Here is a 20,599-nt window from a genome sequence, read left to right on the forward strand (position 1 = left end):
CTCTACCCCCGAAGGGCTCAGGGCGGTTTACAGGCAACCAAACACAATACACTGCAGCTAAAACAATCGAATAATCCCAGTTAAAACAATAAAAACAGAAGCAGCAATAACCTTTCCATAATTAAATAATTGGGTGGATGACGTCCGGTACTAAACCCCGGGAGGGGACTGGCAGATTTTCAGGTGAGCCGATGACACATAGGGCAACAGAGAGGGGCGGACTCAGCGGCCAGCCTCCCCAAAAGCTCAGTGGAACAGCTCGGTTTTACAGGCCCTGCAGAACTCCCCAAGATTGTGTCTAAGATGATACTGGACTCAAAATGTAGCTGTTCCACTGCCCCCATCTGAAAATAATGTCTTCCAAGTAATTAGGGACAGCTTCCAAATGAACACATCCCTCCATAAATGATCTCATGGTTTGTGAATGCGTCGTCCTGGAACAGGAGCTAACTGCATCTATTTATATATTTAAGCAGTATCAACCAATGGCGATCCAATCTTACCACTGTACTTTGGAGCTTATTTATAAATTAGGATTTCTGTCATCTCTTTTTTGCTTTGTTCTTTTGGACATTGTTTGGATGTGTTCAGTCCAGCCTCAACTTTTACAATAGCAATTTCAGAAAGGGGGCATGGGTTTCTTAGCTGCCATGGAAGGGTTTTGTCCCATATGAAGAGTACAGCCTATATAAATTTGCAGATGGCGGTGTTGGTTCTGTCTGTGGATAGTGAAAATGCTGAAGATGCAACCATGGCCTCAAAACTAAAACATAGGTGCTTGCATGCAAGGGGAGGGGAAGGATTTTGCCAGTCCACAAAGTGTTCCTGCTCTCCTGTTCATATTGAGGATATCAGTTAGTGTTTGCATCTGCAGGAAGCAATCAATTGCTGTGATAGTAGACCCTGCATTTGTTATCGTAAGCTATATCCAGCAGTTTCCTTTACCTTGTCTTGTTTTACAGTGGCCAATCCTTGCAAAGATGTCTGCAGTCACCTCTGCTTGTTGAGACCTGGGGGATATTCCTGCGCTTGCCCTCAAGGGGCTCGTTTTGTAGAAGGAAGTTCAACAGAGTGTGACGCAGGTAAAAGTTGCTGCTAAACCTTATTTCTTTGTGGAAGGTGTTGAATACATTCCTTGGAAAGACCTGGCCTCCAGGTGGAATATGGCATAACCACCCTTTAGCGAGGAGCTTATACACAGCATTGTGTTCTTTCTGGGCAGGGCATGTGATCTTCCCCTTTCAAGTGGGAAAGAAATGAAACCTTCTTTGCTGTGATTTAAAGGGGAAATGGCACTATGGTTGCAAGCAGAACTTTGTGAAAATTCTGTCTTGGGGATGCATGCCTTTAAAGCTCTGTCCCCTTTCTTCCCACTACTCTTTAATGGGCCATGGGGTGCAGCTCAGCTCTGCCTCTCAGCTATTCGGAGGGAAGGGAGGAGCTCCCTGACTTCAGGATAGCCCAACACTGGGTCAGCGGAACAAGATGGAAGAGGATGGGGGAAGAGTGATGGCAGCTGGGAGCGGTTGTCAAGCCCCGGATCTGAGACCAATATCAGATTCTGTATTTCAAAATAAGAAGCCTTTTTTGACAGACAGTGTGGCTAAGAACTGTTCTAAAGAACTGTCTTTGGATACAACCTTTTATCCCCAAAATTTATTCCCCCTCTCAACTTCTTACCCCATATTAAAAGATATATGAAACAGACAGGGATGTTGCGACTGCTATGTTCTCAAGGCTGGTGCGAAGATAGGCGCCGGCACCTGGGTGCCCCTAGTTTGCTGCAAGTTACGGAGCAAGGTGGGAAACCGAAAGTAAATCAAAGGTCCATCAGCATGACAGAATACAGAGTCCCTTTTGATGTCCGGAAAGCTCTTCCTGACAGTGGTGTGGGAGCAGCAGCATGTGAATGGTACCCCTGCCCACCTCTAACCTTCTTGCTGGTTTTTCTCCTATGTAGCCACAATATCACACCATATGGAGGCAGCCCCACTCTATACATACAGTACAATGAATCACTAGAGTCCTCAGATAATGGAGTAAATGGTACAGCGTCAGCTGAAGGTGGGAAATATCCTGCCAGTTGCTGTGGTGTGTACAGCTTGGACTGTATGGTTTGTACAGCTTGGTGTGTACAGCTTGGACAGTACCACTTTCAGACTGCAAGGGAAATGCCACATTTTTAGCATGCTACCCTTATTCCTAGTTGTGGAGGGTTAAAAAGATAACCTACATATTTCCATTGTATTTATAGTTTTATACAGCAAACTTAACTTGAGATGAAATTGTTCCTGAGACTAGTTGAAAATGTAGTTTCCCACACTAATCAAACCTATGAGATGTTATAAAGTCCTGTAATTCATGCTCATGCTTCCTCTAACAAATATACAGCATTTAATCCTGGGTGTTTTCTGCATGTCTTACAAAAGATGGATTGCTGAGAATGTCTGTGTCAAGCTGAAATTTTTACGAATTGTTCCATGCTTATGCAATGACCAAATTTTTAATTGGATTAACACTCATATTTAAATAAGAAAAGCAAATTATAGGCCCCCCCTAAAATCACCGAAATTAAGTGTGACAGGTTTAGATGGAGGCTTCCAGCTCTGAATAGATGTGTCTATTTATGTGAATGCAGCTGGAGTAATTTACTTCTATTCAAAGGCTCCTGGCTCACAGTAGAGCATGTAAGGAAGGGACCACATGCATTCCTATAGCCTACAAAAACCTGCCAATAGCAAATCAGTCAACAGGAGTTCCATGCCTTCCATGTCATTCCTTAGTCAATATTCCAAATTGCAGATTTGCTAAGTCATCAACTTCCACGGTAATTAAAATAATTTTGCTATATTATCTTTAGATGGCTAGAATATCAGCTCCTGGGCCCTGATCCAGCTCTTAATGTGTTCAGTTGTATTCAGGGAAGCACTTGCCTAAACACAACAGATGTATCCGTCAGATTGGGCAGGGAACCAATGGGCTGAAAGAAATGTAGATATCTTACTGGTACTCTCTCTCTCGGGGTTGCAGGGCTTGAAGTAGAGAACTTGAGGTACCCTTTTTCCTGCCTTTTACCAGCACTTTCTTGTCAGTCTGTACTGATTACAGATTAACATTTATTACGATCAAAAGATCAGTTAATATAAGTTTTTCAGCACAATTTGCATTCAGATATAAAACGAATCTAAAGATTAAAATTCATAATCTTATTGTGCTGTAATTATCCGTAATTATCCATATAGGAACTGGGTCCATACAGGAACTGAGTAAGCATTTCACTGTTATCTGCTATCTGTGCAGATCTCCCTTCTGGTTCATGACCAAAGGCCATTATTGTCACAAATTCCAGGCTGAAATTTGGTCTAAGAATAAATATTTTTGTATTGTCGAAGACCGTCGTGGCCGGAATCAGCTCCACACAACCAGGATGACTGAGATTCATGGTGAGTAGTTCTTAGCATCTCCAGATAGTTATCAGGACATTCAGCTCAGCCCCTGCCAGCATGGCCCATTGGCCATACTGGCAGGGGCTGATGGGAATTGTAGTCCATAACATCTGGAGTGCCAAAGGTTAGCCACCACTGCTTATAGACCGTAAAGAATCAAAGGGAACAAAGGCCAGGCTACTTCTATTCAGATGACCTCGCCTATTGACCTTGCTATCTTCATTGTTACTCACATGCTAATGGGTGGATCCCACTCAACACATGTAAATCTAGCTTGCTAATTGCACCCTTTACTTGTCAACAATCAATGGCTCTTTCCCCCACCCTGGATACTCCAACAGGTATATATACTCCACTTGCTTTCCTACTATCAGATCCTCTGAAGATGCCAGCCACAGATGCAGGCAAAACGTCAGGAGAGAATGTTGCTAGAACATACAGCCCAGAAACCACACAGCACCCCAATACATATTTTGATTTATTTATTTGTTTTATTGGATTTATATCCAGCCCTGTCTCCGGGCGGCTCAGTGATATGATAATTTGTGCTTTGCAGTGTACAGATGGAGCATTAACAGCATATAACTTTTTACAGCTATCGAACCCCCTCCTACAATGCCCCCGGCATGCAGATGTATGTATGGAGGAACATGCTATATCGATGAAGATGGATTTCCGAAATGCAAGTAAGTCTATGTAGAAAAACTGAGAGGGCTGTCAAGTTTGGAAATAACAGAATTTTGGCCTACACAGCATCTCAGTAGATTCAATCCAAAGAAGACACAAAGTTCATAATTGCTTCAGTTTTTGCTGTTGTTGTGGAACTGTTTTCCCACTTCAAAGCTGGCAATCTGCTTTTGAGAATGACCTGACGGTTGTCTTCTGGCTGTGAAAAACATTTCAGAAGAAGATCCCAACTACGTGCATGGTGCCTGCAATCCACCTTGTATAGCTTTTCTGAAATGCATCTTTAAAACTTGTCTGATCAACCAAACCTTAATAGCTGAGAAGTACTTTCAACTTTATGATTATGTGACATAGTATATCATCCTGAACTCCAGAAACCTCATACGAGGACCCGTAAAGGAGAATAATGGGTTGATCCAACCAAACTCCAAGTAGCCTTCTTCCAGCCTTCCTCTGTTGTAAGAAGAGCCACAGAAAGTGGATAAAAAGGCTTCTTGGGCTGGAAGAAGACTTCAGATTTTGCTAATCCTACCACTTGTATGGTAGGATTAGGCATCCCACTGTTTCCAAGATAGTCTTGGCTTGGTAGCTTGAGAAGCTGGACCAGGGTAAAATCATTATCATTATCAGCGAAAGAATGTTGAGAATATCACGAGTTTCAGTTATAGCTGACCAGGAATCACTCTGATGAGACATATGCATAGGCAGAGGCGTAACTAGGGAGAATGTAGCCTGGTGCAAAATCTGAGTTTTCCACACCCCCGTAGGGGCAGCCGCCCCAAACAACATTTGTTCCCACCAAGTCTTGAAGTCAGTGGGGGAAAGAGGAGGGTTGTGAGGGGTGTTTCCCCCCAGGTGACTAAATGGCTGCAGCCCAAGGACATTTGACCCCATATGTCCCGCTGGGCATTACACCCATGTTCAGAGGTGCCCTTTGCTGTGCCTGATGGCAGATGGAGAGACGAACCAAATGTTTGAATTCTCTCCCACATATAAAATAGTCCTTGAATGTTCAAAACTAACATGTAAGCTGAATGTTCTTGGGTAGGATTTTCCCTCAGGTATTCATGTTGAATATGCATGGATCACATCATGGGATGGGGAGCATTAAAACATTTAGTCTCCTACATTTTGAAGTGATGCAAACCACTTTGCTGTCTGTACCACTCCAAACATGTAGAATGTTACAGATTTGCTACCATAGAATCATAGAGTTGAAAGAGACCACAAGGGCCATCAAGTCCAACCCCCTGCCATGCAGGAACACACAATCAAAGCACTCCCGACATACGTTTAAACTCCAGCCTCCGTTTAAAAGCCTCCAAAGAAGGACACTCCACCACTCTCCAAGGCAGCCAATTCCACTGTCGAACAGCCCTGACAGTCAGAAAGTTCTTCCTAATGTTCTTCCTAAGTTCATCTAATGTTTAGGTGGAATCTCTTTTCCTGCACCTTGAATCCATTACTTTGTGTCCAAGTCTCTGAGGCAGCAGAAAATAACCTTGCTCCCTCTTCGACATGGCATCCCATCAAATATTTAAACATAGCTATCATGTCCCCCCTTAACCTTTGCTTCTTCAGACTAAACATCCCCAGCTCCCTAAGCCTCTTCGTAGCCTCTCTTCATTTTACCAGTCTAAAACAATGAATTTGGCAAGCCATAGAGCAACCCCACAGTTGCTGGCCAAGAGGCTGCCTAAACCTCAAAGAAAATACCTCAAGATGAGTAACTGGAAGTGCAGCAGATGTTTTAAAAAAATTCAGAGAGCAAGTGATTCAAGCTACAGAAACTCAGTCTCTCCCCCCCCTCCCCCCAAGACCCTATCACATTTTAATTCAGCTTAGCCTGTAGGGGCCACTGATGCTCCATTGAAACCAAATATATTCTCCTCTTATGTTTAAAAGCTGATTACTGTGTTTGTGACTCAGCATTCCTGCATTCTCATTTCCCAGTAAACGACAAGCAGACTCCCCCACTTATTCTACCAGTGAAACATGTAATTACTAAGGAACATTTTTTTAAAAAAAATAATGTCTTTTAAGTGTTCTTTGCAGACTACAGTTACACTTCTGTGGTCCATACCTGTCAGGTATCTCCCTTCCATTCACAGGTGCTCGAATGGATACACTGGAAGCTACTGCGAAGTAGGATTGTCAAAGGGGGTACCTGCTGGAACAAGTAAGCTTCAAATGTACTTTTATACTGAGCTATCAAGCATAGTCCTTCAGGCCTTTGGAGGACAGCCAGTCTAGAATTCAGTGGAGAGACCGTGTGAGATGTTCCAACTGTAGGGTCCATCTTGTTTTCTGACTCTTTTTTTTCTTCTCTGGTTGCAGCAGTGGCCGTGTTGCTGACTGTTATTTTGATAATAATAGTTGGCGCTCTGGCTGTTGGTGGCTTTTTAAATTACCGACGGACAGGTTCCCTCTTACCAGCACTTCCCAAACTGCCAAGGTAGGTTTCACATAGGTAATGACAGGCCTGGGAAGAGATCCATTTAGTTCCTGTTCTGACACCGTTGTCTCTGAAATCAGTTGCTGGATTATTATGAATTGCCTGTTGTAAGCTACCCTGAGCAGGGAGGGGAAGGGTGGCCTAGAAATCAGATAAATAAAAAAATAAATATCATCTTAACATCAATCCCACCCTCCCCCCCCCCCCCCAATAAAAGCTGCACTAGGGTTAAAAAGGTATATTTTATTGATCTGTCTATTGTTGGTGAAAAATATATAATGCTGTTTTCAAAGTTTAAGCAGCCTTGTGAAATCCACGGAAAACGGCGATGGGGTGACATTCCGATCTGGAGCAGATGGGACCATGAACATTAGTGTGTCTGGTTTCGGAGCCGAATCAGCTATTGACAGGGCGATGCAAATGGTGAGAATTTTCCTCCAACAAGAGTCTTGGGCAGATTCTGCACGGGCCAAAAACAGTGGTGTGAAAACGGTGTGAAAACAGTGTAAAATGGTTTAAAATGGTGTAAAAGGGTTTACACCGTTTTCACACCATTTTCACACCTCTGTTTTTCGCCCATGTGGAATCTGCCTTGGTTTTTGTTTTGTATTTTTAAAAAGGAATATACAATGAGAAGCATTCTATATAGAAAAAAATATACTTTTTAAAATGATCATCCATCTACTTGGAACTTCTTTTCTGCTGGCCAGTGCGCATGTGAGAGGTTGGGACACGTGTCGTCTATGAGTGACAGGTCAGAGGTGTTGCAGAAGCATCTGTAAAACTGGATCAATAGTTTCTCTAAACTTGACATTCTTAGGAAATATACAGGAACATTAACTCAGCTGGAATCCATATGAAGGTTTTCATATTCTAACATACATTTCCACATGATTACATTTTCTTGATCTTTTTGTTCTCATGTTGGGTTCTTCACACCTGCAAATAGAATTAGCATTCTGACACCGCGAAGACTGTATGTTTCTATCAATCCTGTAAGAGCTGCCCTTCTTACTCTTGACCTTGAGAAGAACAGGATTTCACAAGGAAGAAATGTAAGGTGTTTTTTTTTTGAAAAAAAGCAAAATTTCCCCAATAAAAAATAAAGTGATCCAATGTAATCAAAGGATCATTTTGAAGAGTCTGTAGTGAGCAATTTGATATTTTGACTACTTCCTCAATTCAGATGCGTTTGATTTATAGGAACTTTTCTCCTCCTATGTGGGGTTGGCTGCTGACTAATGGAGACAGGTTAATTTTTTTCAGTATTTCAAAATGATTTGTGGAGCATCATTCTACATGTTCACACATGACATCACCTCCTTGATTTGATAATCTCACGCACAGTCCTTTATTCATATAACTTTGGATGCAGTGATGGATGGCAAAATTCCTGGGTTGAATATGTGCCAGGGGAGCGTATTGTGTTTTTAAGAGAAAGTGTTTATCCCCCTCACTTGAGCCTTGTAACTATGTATTATGCAAGAGATATTTAAACATATGTGAAACTGTTTTCTTCTGAGTGCAATCACTGGTCAGCCTACACTACAAGTGGTCACTGTTCTCCAAGATCCTTGGTAGAGGGTAGAGGTATTTCATGTTACCTATTATCTCATCCTTTTAACTGGAGATGCTGGGACTTGAGCTTGCGGCCTTCTACATGCCAAGCAGATGCTCTACTAAGATAATTTCCCCCCTTACTACCACAAGCCACAGCCTATGTAGCATCTCACTTACGTTATGCTTTGCTTCAGTGTCATAGCGCCATGGGGGGGTGACGCCCCAGGCACATGCCGGCACAGGAGCGTGGCAAGGGTTCAGGGCGCACGCATGCCCCTTGCTCCACCTTGCCATGCTTTGCTTTAAGGAATGATAAACCGTACGTTGGATGGGAGCTAACATTTCATGATTATTCGTAGAATGAAACCTTTGCTACGGAAACTGGAAAACAGCCAATCACGTTTGAAAATCCAATGTATACCACAAGAGACAGCGGCGAGGTGGACATGAGCGTCGCCCCTCCCACACAAGTAAGGGAGAAAAGTAAAACCGGGCTTTCTAGTTATCGCTAAACTTCTGTGGGAACAAGTTAAATCAAGTTTCTTTGTAACAAAATTCAGGATTATAAAAATTAACAACAGCCTGAGCCCTTCGGGGGAGGGCGGTTTATAAATATAATAAATAATAATAATAATAATAATAATAATAATAATAATAATAATAATAATAATAATAATAATAATAATAATAATAATAATAATATTGCGAAACTGTAAAGCCTTTTCCTCTGGGGGAAAAATGTTGATGCTAAATGTGTAGTCAGTTATATGAGTAGCTAGAAAATGCAAGAGAAAAATAACATGCCCAATTTAACATAATTTGTGCTGTTATTTGTCAAAACCATTCCACATTTTCAACAATAAACCAATATACTGCTCTTCAGAGGCTGTGGAAGAAACCTCTGCTTTGGCTTCTTTTGATTGAACAGGAAAGCCAGTAGTGGCCGATATTTGTGTCAGTGTTACCTCAGATACAAAACATATGCCATGTTTTTATATCATGACAATAGGTAACAGCTTCCAGCAGCGAAAGAAATGAAAACTTTGAGAATCCAATCTATGATACTTCTGTCTCTGCCAGTGTGCCCCAGCCTCTAGCAAGTACAGAAACGCCTCAGGTAACTGACTTCAGCTTTATAAAATGAAAATGTGCTGGAATGAAACATTCATGGAGCTCTTACAAGAAAAGTTCACTGTTGCATGGTGCTCAGGTACATCTTCAATAGCATGGGAAACTATTCAGTCATTGGCTTGGATCCTGTCAAAAATGTCCACTGGTGATAGACCACAATTTTTCCACTTCACTCATGCTGCTGCAGTTCAAAATGACCCCTGAAGTACTGCTCTTGGGGGGACAGCGTCCTCTCCCAGGAACAGTATGGGGAGGTTTAGAGGTCTTGGAAAGGGCAGGGGATTAGTGGGAACCCACCCCCCTTCTTACCCATATGGAAATAATTGGCAAAATCCAACAATCAGTACAAAATATTTAACACAACTAAAGCTTTTAATTTTTAAAATCCCCATGTCTCTGACTTATCTCTCTGTCTTCATAGTCTCTCCCACCTTTTCTTGCTTCTTGAATTTTGCCACTTCCTCCTTCTTCGCTTTTGCTCCTTTCTTGCCACTGTCTGTGCCTCAAGCAGCCTCTTCCTCTCTGTTCACCAAACTCCTCTCCACATTGCCCTCCATGACTTTTCGAACTCTCCAATTCCACCAAGTATGGGTTTATTTATGGTCTTCATTCTATAAGCGGAGCGGCGGCTGCGGGACGGGGCGGCGGGGGCGAAGATGGCGGCCGGGCGGCCCGCCGCAGGAGAGGCTTCGCCCGCACTGGCGGCCAAGCGGCGGCGGCCGGAGAGGAGGAGGAGGCCTGGAGCCCCCCGCAGTTTGACAGCATTCCCGCACCATTAGCTCTCCAGACTCTGTTGGTTCTGCTTTGAGGGACAGGTGAGTGCGTCGGGCAACCCCTGGACCTGCTGTAGGGCTTGATTTCCAAGATAGCGCCGATGAGGGCTGCCTCGGTGGAATGCTCTCAAATGGCTTCTACATTTTCTACTATTTCCTGCAATTTACAACGAATTTCATACTCCAGAGACCTTCTGCTAAGAATTAGGGAACGTTTCCTTAAGGAGTGGCTCTCTGCAACTTTACCCCTATCTGTCTTTACAACCACGGAGGAAATTTCAGCACAGGAGGCAGCCATTTCCCGGCAACAACAGATCTTTACAACCACGGAGGAAATTTCAGCACAGGAGGCAGCCATTTCCGCAACAACAGATCAGAAAAAACAAGCACAGGCGGCAGAGACGAAGAGGTAAAAGGGCAGGAATTTTAAATAGACTAAGGAATAAGGGAATTTAAAACCCCATTCCTTCAATCTTTCTTACCAATTTATGCCTCACTTGCCAACAAGATAGATGAAATACTTCTTTTAAACAGATGCAATTCTGATTTTACAACGATTCTGCCCTATGCTTTACTGGAAACCTTACAAATGAGAGCATTGATGATAATAGCATGTGCATACCGGGTTTCAGATATTTCGTTCAGACAGGATTGCAGAATTATCAGGGAAGAAAAAAGGAGGAGGATTATGTATATACATCAACAAAAGCTGATGTCAGGACATAACAATAATTCAAAAAATTCTGTGGATGAAAACTTGGAGTCCTTACTTTATTAATTGCAAACCTTTTATTCCCCTCGAGATAAATTCAGTTCTGTTCTTTTTTGGTTTCACGTTCATCCACAAGCGTCTGTAAAAGGCATTAAGAACTCTAGCCGATCAGATTATGGAGGCTGAAGCCAAAATACCCTGATTCACTGGTTATTATTTTGGGAGATTTAAACAAAGCAAACTTCTAAGGAAGACTCTACCAAAATACTTTCAGCATGTCAACTGTCCCACCAGAGGCAAGAATATCTTAGACCACTGCTATACAACACTGAAAGATGCTTATCGGTCTTTACCACGAGCAGCTGTAGGCCATTCTGATCATTGCATGATTCACCTTGTACCTGCTTACATGTACCTGCTTACAAACAAAGATTTAAAGCCACAAAACCAATAACTAAATCAGTGAGAACTTGGACTGAAGAGGCAAAGTTAAAGCTGCAGGCTTGCTCTTGACTGTACAGACTGGAATATTTTTAAAGACACCTCTGCAGATTTGGATGAACTCACAGATACTGTAACATCATATGTCAGCTTCTGTGAAGATCTTTGTATACCAACCAGGAACTTCATGGATATATAGTAACAACAAACCTTGGTTCACAGCTAAACTTAAGCAGTTACGCTGCTCCAAAAGAAGAGGCCTACAGAAAGGGTGCGGATAGAATGCTGTATAATCTCAGGCCAGAAAATGTATTAACAAAGGAGATCAGAGCAGCAAAAGAAACTACTCTGAAAAGCTAAAAATCAGTTTTCACCAAACGTAAAACAGCAAACATGTGGAAAACTCTCAAAATATCACCGGTTACAGCAAACCACCTTCCCAAGCTGAAGGGAAATCAGCAATTGGCAGACGACCTGAATGTGTTCTACTGTAGGTTTGAAAACAATCTACAGTCACCTTTCTCCCACAACCTCTATCTCAGACGCACCAACAATAGCCAAACTTCCTACAACTGAACTCCATTTCATTGGGTTTACAACCCTGGTGATCTCAGAAAAGGAAGTGCAAGATCTATTTCACAGACAGAAGCCTGGAAAAGCACCAGGCCCAGACAAGATAACACCTTCTTGCTTAAAAGTCTGTGCTGTCCAATTGGCCCCCCATTTTCACCCAAATCTTCAACAAATCACTAGAGATGTGCTATGTTCCTTCCTGCTTCAAACACTCCACTATCGTCCCAGTGTCAAGAAGCCTTCCATCCAAGGAACTGAACGACTACAGACCAGTTGCTCTAACATCTGTAGTTATGAAAACTTTTGAAAGGCTAGTGATGTACCATTTGAAAACCATCACGGATCCACTGTTGGACCCCCTTGCAATTTGCATACCGACTTGCAAACAGATCGACAGACGATGCTGTTAATATGGCTTTGCACTATATCCTACAGCATCTTGAATCGCCAAAGACCTATGCAAGGGTCCTCTTTGTTGACTTTAGTTCAGCATTCAATACTATCAGACCGGACATTCTTCTAACCAAACTAAATCAGCTAGCAGTACCTGAGCATATTTGTAAGTGGATCACAAGCTTCCTAACAGATAGGAAACAACAGGTGAAGCTAGGAAAAATTACATCAGACACCTGTAAAATGAGCACAGGGGCCCCCCAAGGCTGTGTACTTTCACCACTTCTCTTCTCTCTGTATACCAATGACTGCATCTCAAACGATCCATCTGTTGAAATACTGAAATTTGCAGATGATACAACAGTGATTGGTCTCATTCGAGACAACGATGAAACCGCATACAGACGGGAGGTTGAACAACTAGCCTCGTGGTGCCACTGGAACAATCTAGAACTGAACACACTTAAAACCGTAGAAATGGTGGTAGATTTCAGGAGAAACCCTCCCATCCTACCTCCTCTCACAATACTAGACAACACAGTATCAATAGTAGAGACCTTTTAAATTTCTCTAGGGCTCCATCATATCTCGTGACCTAAAAGGGTCACTTAATATCAAAAATGTCATCAAAAAAGCACAACAAAGAAGGTTCTTTCTGCGCCAACTCAGGAAGCTCAAACTGCCCAAGGAGCTGCTGATACAGTTCTACAGAGGAATCATTGAGTCTGTCATCTGCACCTCTATAACTGTGTGGTTTGGTTCTGCAACCCAACAAGATCGACACAGACTTCAGAGAATAATCAGAACTGCAGAAAAACAATTGCTGCTAACCTGCCTTCCATTGAGGACCTGTATACTGCACGGGTCAAAAAAAAGGGCTGTGAAAATATTTACTGACCCCTCGCATCCTGGACATAAACTGTTTCAACTCTTACCCTCTAAACGTCGCTACAGAGCACTGCACACCAAGACAACTAGACATAAGAACAGTTTTTTTCCCAAATGCCATCACTCTGTTAAACAAATAATTCCCTCGATAATGTTAAACTATTTATTATATACTTATTATATAATTACTGCACTACTTTTTAAATCATTCCTATTACCCATCTCCTCCCACTTATGACTGTATGACTATAGCCTGTGCTGACATTTTATTTTATTTTATGATTTTACATTTTATGTTTTCATTACTACTGATTGTTTCCTGATTGCTTACTAGACCTATATGACAATCATTAAGTGCTGTACCTTATGATTCTTGACAAATGTATTTTTCTTTTATGTACACTGAGAGCATATGCACCGGAGACAAATTCCTTGTGTGTCCAATCACACTTGGCCAATAAAGATTCTATTCTATTCTATTCTATTCTATTCTATTCTATTCTATTCTATTCTATAAGTCCATTCTATCAGTTATTTCTGTGTACTGTGGACCATTTAACACCTCACTGGTGCTACTATTTTAACTACTACAAGCAGTACTAACATTTTTAGTAGTAGTTGCAACAGTGGTAGGGAAAGTGGGAATGAAACTGATATGCCACTCTGCCTAACATATACCTAAGATGAATTCAGGGCGACACTGTGGTAGTAGTAGTTTCGTGGAGTCTTCAGTCATCCTGTAGTATATGGTCAATTGCAGCATTATTGGTTCTCCTTATTTATTATCCTTCCCTTTCTTCAAGGAGCTCAGTTCAGTCCTACTCGGTTTTATCTTTGCAACAAGCATGCAAGACTGGTTTCATGGACCAGTGGAAATTCTTAATCAGACTCTCTTTGTTCCTATCTTGGCATTATAATCCTTGTACTGTTCTGTATGGTTGCATGATCCTCTCATAGGGATGCAGTGTCATTGCACTATTCCTTTATGAGTGCTGCCCAGTATGCTTCTCATGTGACAACCATGCACCTTCCTTGGCCATTCAACTCCTACTATTCTTGCCCTCCTAGCAGTTAATTGCTGTCAACTTCCTTTGTATAGCCCTCAAATTCTATTGTTTGAGTGCAAAGCGCGTGTGACACATTCCTGTGGGTGATCTACTAAATGATTCACACTTTTGCATTCTAACTGCAGGATGCTTTCCCTACTTATATAGCTTGTCAAGGTATGACTCTTCTCTTGTTGGGCCTGGATTCATTGAGCAAGCTCCATCATAGGAGGACCCTCCACAAGCACAGATCAGGCTGTGGTCCCTGACAGGAGAATTTGCGAGCACAAATGCCAGCATTGCTAATTGGGTGCTGCTCCTCTGTCAGGGTTTTGTATTTGCTAGAACACTGCTAGTTCTTTCTTGAAGTAAATTGCCTGTCACTGAGTCACCCCTGAGCCCAAAATAGTTACCAGTAAAATATTTCCCCTCAATTTTTTTTCCCCAGGAGACAAAGTGGAACTTCTTCAAAAGAAAACTGAAGCAAAGTACTAACTTTGAAAACCCGATCTATTCTGAGGTAATGTTGAGTTCTGTGAGGATTAAGGCCTGCTTAATGTTTTATGGTGCTTGTGTGCTCTGGCTGGTTTGTTATTTCTTTCAATGCTCTGTTACAATTTTATCATAGGTTTTACTTTGTAAGCCACCTCAAGAGCAAGTGCTCTGGAGAGAAGGTGTATAAATGTTCTAAATGTCAAATAAAGATGAAGAACGGGCTGCTTGCCCTGTGAGATAGTCCTACTGTTAAATCACCTTGACAGTCCAGGGCACTATGTGGTCAGGTATTCCCTAGGTCAGGGGTCGGCAACCTTTACCACCCAAAGAGCCATTTGGGCCCGTTTTCCACGGCCCTGAAGATCCACCAAGCCGCCTCTGGTTTGGCCCCTCCACTCACCTTTCCTTCCAGCGCTGGGAGGCAGAGGCACTGGGCAGGGAAACCCCCTCTGCCCTACGGAGCAGGCAGCCACCTGCTCCGTGGGGCAGAGGGGCGGTGGCGGCTGTGGGTATGATAGAGGGGGGATAGCAGCTGCTCTGGAGGGACATGCCCACACTATCCTCCAACCTCCAGGGGTCGCTCCAGTCCTCCAGAGCAGCGCTGGAAGGAGAGGGGAGTGGAGTGGACACGAAAAGTGACACCCTCACGCACGGAGCCGCCTCCAGTTCAGCCCCTCCACTCACCTTTCCTTCCAGCGCTGCTCTGGAGGGCTGAAGGGACACTCCCACGCTACCCTCCAACCTCCAGGCCACGCAGAGCCACAGTATAAGGCTGAAAGAGCCGCATGTGGCTCCAGAGCCGCACGTTGCAGACCCCTGCCCTAGGTGCATAGATGGCTCCCAGTGCTGAAAGGCCCCTCCACTGGAACGAAGAAGGAGAAGAGTTTGGATTTATATTCCACCTTTCTCTCCTATAAGGAGACTTAAGGGGACTTACAAACTCCATTTCTTCTTCTCCCCACAATAGACATCTTGTGAGGTAGATGGGCCCGAGAGAGTTCCAAAGAACTGTGACTAGCCCGTGGTCAACCTGCAGGCTTTGTGTGTAGGAGTGGAGAAACAAATCCAGTTTACCAGATAAGAGTCTGCCGCTCATGTGAAGGAGTAGAGAGCCAAACCTGGTTCTCTAGATTAATCCACCACTCGTAACAACTACACCATACAAGAGTTGGCGTAGCATGCTGACTAAGTCAGGAAGTTGCTGATTCAAGTCTTGCCTCTTTTAAGTATCTGCCCCCTGCCCACCAAGTGTGCAATTCAGGGGTGACAATTTTGACCTGTCAATTGTTTCAGATGGAAAAGGAACACCAAGGAGAAGCTGAGAACATTCCTCCCCCGTCTCCATCATTGCCTCAGAAGATCATTCTCAGGAGAGACCAACCGTTAGCCTATTCAGCAACCGAGGATTCGTTCAAAGACACAGCCAACCTCGTCAAAGAGGACTCTGTTGTATAACCAGCTCACATAGGGAATAATTAGGAACACTCATTTGCACATATATTTTTGTAAACAGAAGGAAGAAATGGTTCACTTCTCTTTATAAAAGAAATATATTTAGTCTTTTTAGCTGGAGACATCTGTCAGAACCATGCCTTGTTTGTTTGTTTTTTTACACATGCAATGCCAACGCCTATTTTTATGAGAAATTATCACGGTGTACTATATGTATATCTTTGCACTGACACTCTCAGAAAGAAATGTTATAAATATACTGTACATTTGTAAATTTCTGAAAGATTATCTGGTTGTTGATGTTTTAGTACAAATTGGTTCTCGTTAGGGATCTCTCTATAAATGATTATATTAAGTAATATAGAGGAGGATATAGTGCCATCTACTGAATGACAAATACCTTTGGGAAATATATTTACAGGCAACACCTCGCTAAGCATGAACCACCAGTACGTATGTGTATTTCTGCTGTGTGTCTTAACTACCAGAGTTCATAGAAACAGATGTCTTTCTATGATATTACTATCATGCAGAAAACACAGTGTGCAAATCATTGGCTCGTATCTCAGCTAGTGTTTCTGTGAGTGCATGGATTTCCATTTGCACAGAGGGACTTCCTTTCTTCCCCACTCACAGTAGCCCAAAATGCAACTCCCCCACTATTCTGTTCCTCAAGGATAGAGGATTCCCCCCAAAAAATATTTTGGGGGCCTAGGCAAAAATCCCATCTGGCTGCAGAAACACTAGTTTGGATCCAAGCCACTGTCTTATAAAATAATAAAGCAAGTGAAAGATTTATTTTCTTGTACTAATATCTTGCCTAGCAGAAATACAATGATACTTCCCCTGAAATATTGTTGTTTTTTCCTGAGGCATCACTTTAAAAGGCCATTAACGGAATTCATGGAAAACAAAGACATGTTTTACATGTTATTCCTTTCACATATAATTTAGTGTGATTTTTTTCGTGATAATCAGTGGAATAATGCTTTTCTCAGCTGAAGTCTCAATGATTCATTTATACCATGATTATATGCCATGATTAAATCACTGGCTATCGAAAACAAAATGCAATATTTCTTTGCCCACTGCATACAGACAAGGCAGGAATGCTTTAATATGAGCCATCTCTCCTTATCTCTCAAATCTTTTTTTTCTCCCCGTGTGAAAATGTTTTAATATTGTTGACTATTTATTTCCTGAGGTGGGCAATAATAGAAAGGGAAACCATTTTTACTGATGAAGCCTTGTACTGTACATTTTGTTAGCTTTACTACTGATTTGCTGGTTTAGTAGACCTGATTTGGACTCTTCAAAGAAAGTCACCCTAGGAATGTATAGTCTGTTGTCTACTGTTCCTGGCCTAGGTGCTCATATAACTCCAGGGCTTCAAAATTTATAACAAATGAGACTTCTGTTGTTGGGATTTTTAAAACCTGACTTCTCAATGTTAAGCGCTATCCCTCTTTTAATAAGCTTGGTTTTATTATTGCCTTGATATGTTCTTTGATTAGACAAGACAATTGGAAGATGCTGCTTCTGAATAAATCTAATAAATGTGTGCTTTTATCAGTGCCTGTTTTATGTGTGATTGAATCTTGTTCCGTAGGCTGCAAGCTCACCTAACCTGCAAGTACTGTGGGGAAAACAGAACCTTTACTGCATGCCAATAATAGTGATAGAACAGTGATGGCGAACCTATGGCACGGGTGCCAGAGGTGGCACTCGGAGCCCTCTTTGTGGGCACACATACACAGAGTTCGTCATGTGGGGGACAGAAAATCACCCCCCCCCACACACACACACACACATCTAGGCTGGCCTGGGCCACTGAGCATGATGTGCGCACACCGCGGTGAGCAGGGAGGACTCAGCTGGCGGGCCTGGTGCCTGTGCTCTGGGTGGTTGCTGCCCAAGGGGGGAGCGCAGAGGAGGCAGAGATGCTAGAGAGGCACAGAGTGGTGCGCACGGGACATTCTGGAGGCTAGAGCAGGCTGGCCCCTGCTCAAGCGGGTGGGGCAGAGGAAGAGGGAGCCAACTGGTTTTTTATCAATTAAAACCTCAGCATTCAGGTTAAATTGCCGGGTTGGCACTTTGCGATAAATAAGTGGGGTTTGGGTTGCAATTTGGGCACTCAGTCTCAAAAAGGTTCGCCATCACTGTGATAGAACAAAGGCAAAGTTGGAGCTCTTTCTGATCTAAAAGGGCCATCCGTCGAAGAAATGATTCCCAATGCAGTCATTTGTACTGGAAATCTCACCAGGAAGTGAAAAATGTCTGGAAATGTATACTTTTATGTTGGTGTGTTCATGATTATGTATTGTGTATGAGTGATGTGCCATCAGGTCACTTCAGTCCTATAAATTAATGACCTTCAAAAAAGTATGGTAGCCTCCGTCTGGTCATTTTAACTTCTAGGGAGAGTTTAGGCTTAATTTGATCTAGAACCCCCTTCTTTGTCATTTTGGCAGTGCATGGTATCTGTAAAACTCTCTTCCAACGCGACATTTCAGATGAATCAACTTTCTTCCTGTCAGCTTTCTGCATTGACACCCGTACATAGAAATAGGGAATACAATGGCATAAATTCATCTTGATTGCAAGTGACACATCCTTACACCTAATAACGTTTCTTAGCTTCTTCATGGCTGTTCTTCTCAATCTCCTTCTGATTTCTTGGTTGATGATGGAACCAAGGAATAGAACAATTTCAGTTTCTTCATCATTCATATGAAAGTTGTGTAATTCCCCAGTAGTCATTATTTTCATCTTCTTGATGTTCAGCTATAATCCTGTGTTGGAACATTCTGCTTTAAACTTAATCAGTAGTCATTTGAAGTCTTCACTACTTTCTGCCAGTGATGTATTGAAAGCTGCATGTCTCATATTGTTAATATTCCTTCCACCAATTTTCTCTCTATTTTAAATCTAATTCAGCTTTTGTTATGGTATGTCTTCTCTGTGCCAGACACCCATGATTATAAGCGCATCTTGTTCAGGTGTGTGATCAATTTCTTCCTGGATATTTGCATAAAAGCTTTCAATTTTTCCTCATCGGCGTTTGTAGATGGGGCATAAACTTGAATGATGATTATGTTGATGGGTTTTCCAGAAAATCAGATATTATTCTGTCAGACTTTCCATTGTAGTCGCTGGCTGCTTGTTCTATATTTCACTGTACTATTATAGCAACTCGGTTTCTTATGTTTTTTCCAAGTAAAACACTTATGTTTTTTCCAAGTAAAACACTTTTCCAAGTAAAACACTTTGTAAATTTCTGACTAAATCAGCCCATCCAAATTGGGGGGGGGGGGGGCAGTTCAATGGAACCGGGGCAAGCTTGCTTTAGCGTGTTTGCCCACCCATTTGGCAAATGCACTGGCAGAGGAAACTGGGAGGCTGGCAACTTAACAGTACAGGGAAGGTGGGCTGGGGCTTTCCCACCTGGGCTTTCCTGCCACAGAAACTGTGGCCAGTGCTCTAGACCAAAAGAGTGGTGTACCTCCATTCCGCCCCTTGGGAGGTTTTTTGTTTTTCCTGCCTCATTGTACCACCCACCCAAGGGCCCTCTGGAGGCATCAGGGTGACATGGTGGCAGGGGTGCTGTCCAGCATCTCGGGTTGTGGATGCGACTGAAAATATTCTAATCCACTCCAATTTAGTTCAGTCACGCCCAGGATTGCAGTATTTAAATGTTCCATATCTTGTTTTAGGATTTCAAGCGTACCTTGAGTCACACTTGTCTTTCCTACTATATGCATCAGTTTTATATTTTCCTTTTGTATCATTCATGTCAACAGCTTAAGTTCTTTTGGCTTTAGTTCAGTTGCGCCTTTAAAAATAATGCCATTTGTAGTTGTCCTCAGCTCTTCCCCAGTAGTTAATTGTGTGCTATCTGACCTGGGGGTTCCATCTTCCAGCACTACCGTGTTTCCCCAAAAATAAGACAGTGTCTTATATTAATTTTTGCTCCCAAAGATGCGCTGTGTCTTATTTTCAGGGGATGTCTTATTTTTCTGTGTTCTGTTCGTCGGGCGTGCTTCCAAACAAAAACTTAGCTACGTCTTACTTTCGGGGGATGCCTTATATTTCGCACTTCAGCAAAACCTTTACTACGTCTTATTTCCAGGGGATGTCTTATATTTAGGGAAACAGGGTACATCTTTGTTTGTTTGTTTTGAGTTGTTTCATCATAGGGTTTCCAAGGCAGGAAATGATCAGAAGTAGTTTTCTATTGCTTTCCTCTGCACAGCACTGTACAGGAGATTTGTGAATTCATCCACAATTTCCTGGACCTTTTTTGTTCTAGAATGCTCTGCTTGGGTCCTGGTGCTTACCTTGTTCTGTCCCCTGGGCACCAGACGCAAGTGGAATATTCTAGAACAAAAAAGGTCCAGGAAATGGCAGATGAATTCACAAATCTCCTGTCACATTTATCCTGCACGGGGTATAACCAGGGTTAGCTGAAATCCTCTGCCAATGTCACCTTTCACTACTGCTGCCCAGTACTTATCCTTCGACTTCCTTGTAAGGTTACAAATGCAGAA

The 20,599-nt window shown here is 42.6% G+C and overlaps 1 protein-coding gene across 1 annotated transcript in view; it reads left to right on the forward strand.

Annotated features, from left to right (window-relative positions):
• Nucleotides 1–17,624, forward strand: part of LRP2 (LDL receptor related protein 2) — a 224,269-nt gene extending 206,645 nt beyond the window's left edge. The window contains exons 58-66 of the mRNA XM_048484475.1: nt 963–1,082; nt 4,042–4,132; nt 6,245–6,312; nt 6,471–6,588; nt 6,882–7,011; nt 8,508–8,618; nt 9,158–9,265; nt 14,554–14,625; nt 15,894–17,624. Of these exons, the coding sequence (XP_048340432.1) occupies nt 963–1,082; nt 4,042–4,132; nt 6,245–6,312; nt 6,471–6,588; nt 6,882–7,011; nt 8,508–8,618; nt 9,158–9,265; nt 14,554–14,625; nt 15,894–16,055 (980 nt within the window). The 3' untranslated portion in view covers nt 16,056–17,624. The remainder of the gene's footprint in view (nt 1–962; nt 1,083–4,041; nt 4,133–6,244; nt 6,313–6,470; nt 6,589–6,881; nt 7,012–8,507; nt 8,619–9,157; nt 9,266–14,553; nt 14,626–15,893) is intronic.
• The last annotated feature ends 2,975 nt before the right edge of the window (nt 17,625–20,599 follow it).

Source organism: Sphaerodactylus townsendi, linkage group LG02 (assembly GCF_021028975.2).
Source record: "Sphaerodactylus townsendi isolate TG3544 linkage group LG02, MPM_Stown_v2.3, whole genome shotgun sequence".
In the NCBI taxonomy this organism is placed as follows: domain Eukaryota; kingdom Metazoa; phylum Chordata; class Lepidosauria; order Squamata; family Sphaerodactylidae; genus Sphaerodactylus; species Sphaerodactylus townsendi.